The sequence below is a fragment of the Gavialis gangeticus genome, unplaced genomic scaffold, assembly GCF_001723915.1.
Source record: "Gavialis gangeticus isolate Ggan-Ray unplaced genomic scaffold, GavGan_comp1, whole genome shotgun sequence".
Taxonomy (NCBI): domain Eukaryota; kingdom Metazoa; phylum Chordata; order Crocodylia; family Gavialidae; genus Gavialis; species Gavialis gangeticus.
Genome location: NW_017729031.1, coordinates 108,217,805 through 108,222,759, shown reverse-complemented (window position 1 = coordinate 108,222,759; position 4,955 = coordinate 108,217,805). Strand labels below are relative to the sequence as shown.

General features: G+C 47.2%; 1 protein-coding gene across 1 annotated transcript in view; it reads right to left on the bottom strand.

Moving 5' to 3' along the window:
* The window catches only part of MYO1D (myosin ID), a 298,270-nt gene extending 293,321 nt beyond the window's left edge, over window positions 1-4,949 (bottom strand). Inside the window, exon 1 of the mRNA XM_019523544.1 lies at window positions 4,775-4,949. Within this exon, the coding sequence (XP_019379089.1) occupies window positions 4,775-4,869 (95 nt within the window). The 5' untranslated portion in view covers window positions 4,870-4,949. The remainder of the gene's footprint in view (window positions 1-4,774) is intronic.
* Between the last annotated feature and the right edge of the window lie 6 nt (window positions 4,950-4,955).

Here is a 4,955-nt window from a genome sequence, read left to right as displayed (position 1 = left end):
TTTTTTTTGGGGGGGGGGGGGTGTCCAGGGTCTTTTGCACATCTACAGTGGGATGTCAGAGACAGAGGTGCAAAATATCAAAACGTATTTTGAGTAGCAAGAAAGGCTACAAGCCTTCTTTGAAATGTCTGATCAGATGATTTGCTAGAAGCCTGATTCACTTTCCAATTGATCAGCATCCCTCTGCAAAGAAGAGGCAAGGTTGGTTTGCTAAACGGAAAGCATATAAAGTTTCCTCTTTTGTCCAACAATTTGTTTCCTAAGACCAGAACAACTGAATGGAAGAGAATGAGAATCATTTTCCAAGCCTAGTCACCAAGGGTACACTGTCTGGTAATAACTAGATAATCTTGTCACAGGCAAGTATCGTATTAAACAGAGCTTCACAGAAGGAATCAAGTGAAAACCAGAAAAAACAAAACCAGATGAATGAAACTATTCTGACTGAAAAATATTCAAACAAATTCCCTACCTTGAGAAGAGTGTCATTTTCGCTCAGAAGCTAAGCTAGAGAACTCATTTGCATGCTAATTCCAAACGACAGGCAAAGACTTGAATTCAACCATTTTCTTTATTCACATAGCAATTAAATCAACAGTTTGCCTTCACAGGAATGCTCAGGAAAATAAAGCCAAGCTAACTAAAGGTGTGAATTCTTTATACTGAATCTAAAACAAACCAAACTGAATTGAAAAGTCACTTTAATTCTGAAAAAGAGCATCTAAGCAAGGACTTAATGCAGTAACTAATCATCTTTACTTAATTCAGGTGAGTTTTCTTGAGTGCCCTTGCATAGACGAGTCCCAGGCTAGTGAGTGAGGGCACTGAGGCTGGAAAAACTGATAGCACTAGTGTTTGTAACAGGAAACTATACTTGGCTACAGCAAAATGCAGATAGGAAAAACTTTGTGCATTTCAAAATAATGAAGCCTACAAATCACAGAAGTGGTGCTTAAAGAACCTGGCTGTTATCTATACCAAGAAGGGAAAAAAAAACCCTAATAAATCAATTAAAATACCTAAAGATTTTACCATCATTTAAATCTTTGATCAAAGTCACAAAACAGCCTACATTATTGGATGAATTCCAGTCACATTAGAATAGTTCAAAATCACTCCCTGCATATTTTTTTTTTTTTCAAAGCTTAGTCTGCAACAGTCTTTTTGTCAAATGGACAGCCTGACTTCAGGTATATGTGGGCAAGGTGTTAGAGTTTAAAGTGACATTCAATGATAATTAACTTGTTTAAGCTTCTAAATTCTAATTTTAGACTTGTCTGGTCAAACTGCCACAGGCAGTTTCCGTTGTATTAGCATATAAAATTCAAGCTCATGGCAAAGCCACCTGCCCAAGTTACAACACATGAAAAAGTCTGCCTGTACAGTAAAATCCTGAATTAATTCATTTGATCCATAACCCTGTAACATTCCATGCTGAATTTGTTAAAGCTTTATAACAGAGGTGCCATATCGGATCAGCACCAATAGAAGGAAAATCGACTGCATCGGCAATCAGCTTTTTTGGCTGATGGGGCCAATAAGTGCCCCGTGCATAAGCAGCTGCAGTGCAGCATGCAGGGAGCCAGGAGTGCAGCCCAGCAGCATGGAGAGCAGCCAGGTCCAGCTGGCAAGTCTGTTGTGAGGAAAGGGGTGTGGGGACAGATTGAGGCCCCAGCAGTAAGGGAGGGAACAGGGCTGGGGCTAGGGTTGGGGCAGGGACAGAGGCAAGCGCTGCACAGCCAAGGCACAGTGGGGGACAAAGCCACAAGCAACTCATTGGGGGGCGGGGCTCCTGCCGTTATGCACACCCTGGGAGGGCATGGGGGTGGGGTGTGCCCCTGGATCGTCACGCAGGGCGAGGGCAGGCTGCCGCTGTGAGCTGGGGCCAGGATGGCGCCAGGCCAGGACTGCACCAGGCTCTTCCCGGTGGCGGTGTTGAGCCAGGCTGCGCTTGGGGCAGGCAGCAGCACTGGCAGAAGGGTTTGTGGGGGCTACAGGTAATTTTGGGGTGCCTGCAGCCCCCACCCCCTGTAGCTCCCTACCCAACACCACCACCCACCCTGAGCACAGCCTGGCCCAGTCCCAGCTGGAAACAGTTTGGTGCCACCCCAGCCCACAGCAGCAGCCCCCCCTCACTCCATGCAGATCCAGGGGCACATGCCCCCCCCCATGCCCTCCCAGGGTGCATCCAGGAGCAGGAGCTGCCCTCCTCCCTTGCCCCCTGAACAAGCCGCTCCATCCCCTGCTTCACCCCAGCTGGGCAGCATCTGTCCTGCCCCTGCCCCAGACCCACTCTCTCCCTCATTGTGTGGTCTCGATCTGCCCCCTAAACACCCCTTCCCCCACAACAGACTTACCAGCCAGATGCTGCTCTCCAAGCTGTCTGGCTGCATATTGGAATCGGATTGGTATTGGCCGATATGGCTCGTTATATATATAAAAACAGTCATTGGTATTGGCCCAAAAATTCTCTATCGGTGCACACCTACTTTATAAATGCTATTTATTGGCCATGTCTATTTTGTTTTCTATAGTTTATTAGACAGAGCTGAATCTAAAGCAAGTAACTCTGAAGTTTCAAATAAATTCTTCAGCCTTTAATTTAGTTATGGAATACAGAACAAGAGTTGTAGGAAACTAACTGTAACTCTTAATTACAATTATTTTACCTCCATGTGTTTTGTAAATAAAGACTGCATTGATCCATATGAACAAGGTTGCACAGGCAACATGTAAGCCAACATTTCCTAATTTTCAAATCCTTGACTTTGAATCTTAGAATATTCAGCGTTTTGAAAGTAAGATTTTTTTTAGCATAAAAAGTGATCTTATAGTCATGATGGTCAGGGTTAATGCACAAAATCTGAACTGCAAGAAGAACCACACTGCCTCTGAACCTTTAGCTTCACAGCGCTGACTTCCATCAGCGACGCAATAGAACTAATTATATAAACTGACAAGAGCAGCAGACTTACGTCACTGTGTGGATCTGGGCCTAGGTGAAGTAATACTTGCCAGTGCCATGCCTAATTTTTAGGTATCTAGCTCTGGAAACAGAATTTACAAAGTCCAGGCGAGGTGTGTAAGTTTCCTATGCAGTGGATGAAGAGAGTTAAAGCACAATTACATGCCGAGCAGAGGAATGCCTAGATTAGCTAATATGGAATGCAGAAGAGAGGGGTATATCTGAAATCCCATCCTCTCCCTCATACTTATGAGGGACCGATTCATCACAAAAATTACTTTCTTTGGGTAGGGACAACCATCTCCCATGTCTTAAACAAAAAAAAACAAACCACCGTATGCACAAGGTTGTGCTGCCCAACTTATTATACAATATCATGTTGTCACAGGGGATGACACCCAGGAAGAGAAGACCTGAATTCTAGGCTCTCAGCCTGGAGGGATTCACACCCATAGGTCCTACTTTCCAAGACAGCACCCTAATTACCAGGCTGTTGGCTAATCTGTGACAGAAGCACTCTCCCACCGCCCCTGTTGAAACTGTGACACCACACAGAAAGGAATGCAAAAATCACAGGACCAGGGACTATTATGCAAGAGGCAGGTACCATCTCCCCATGCTTTGGGGAGAAAAGTGAGCCAAGCATCTCCTAATGGCTGAATACTCAATAATGGATGGGATAATGGCTAAGGTCCTGTCCATTTCATTCTGCTGCTGCTTGAAGTTGTGGGCAGAAGGAAGTTGGAGTTTAAGACTAATGAAATGCATCAGCCTGGACAGAGCAGGGCTTCAGATTAGTGCTGTTTATCCACAGAAAAGCAGTGCTGTTTGTGGGTAGGGGCACCAAACTGGGAGTCAGAAACTCTTATTTTAATTCTGGCTCACACACTAGTTTGTGGGCAGCTAGGACCTAGTCCTCCAAGCCTCCACTGCTGCTGTCTGCAAAGCGAAACAGTACTTCCCTGCGCCACACGAACATTGGAGCAGGGTCCATTGATAAACGTGCAGAACGGCCAATACAGTTAAAAACAAAACAAAACAAAACAAAAAAAACAAAACAAAACAAAACAAAAAAAACACACACAACTCCCAAAAGTTAACTGGAGAAGACAAACACAAGTGCCAAGACTATTAAATACAACGACACCATCTGCACACTTCAGCACTTGCTGAAACAGTCTCATTCTTGTACATTAATCAACAGAAAGGGGCACTCACTGCCCTCTGACCTGAACTCAACTTAGAAGAGCAACAAGTGGATGGGAAGGAGGTGGCCTCGGTTTCAATGAGCTGATATAATCTGACTGCTCTATACGAAGTTAAAAGGCTACGAACAGACCTCACACTTGTCCCTTTTTTCCCCCTTTTTGTTATCCCAGGACAAACGTGCAAACGTTGGGACACACACATCGGTCATAAACCCTACAAAGGTTGATGGGATAAAAGAAAATACATATACGACAGCTTATCCCAGAACCCCACAATACTCATCCAAACACAAGCCCCCGCAGGATGGCATCCCTGAATCAGTGGCAGACAAGGAGCAGTGCCATTGGCCGCTCACTACGCTGGGATCGGAAGGGCAACGCCCGGCCACGCTAGTCCCGGGACAAGCGTGGGTGCAACCTTCCTGGGGAACAAGTCTCCCCCCATCTCGGGGGGAGAGGGAGAGGAAGAGAGGGGAGGGCGGGTGCCTGGAAAGGCAGCCGGCAACATCCCGCGAGCCAACCTGGGGACCCGGCAGCCAGGCTCATTCAAAGGGGCTCCCGGCCGGGCACGGAGGCAGGTCCCTGCGCCCGCCGCGCTCACCGCAGGCGGAGGTTGCCCATGAACTCGGGCAGGGTGACGGCGTCCAGCAGCACGAAGTCCGCCTTGCCGAACTCCAGGCTCTCCTGCTCCGCCATGGCGCCGCCGCCGCCTCGCCTCGCGCCGGGATTGGCCGAGCGGAGCGGGGGTCTCGCGCTCCCCCGGGCCTGCGCTGCCGCCTCGC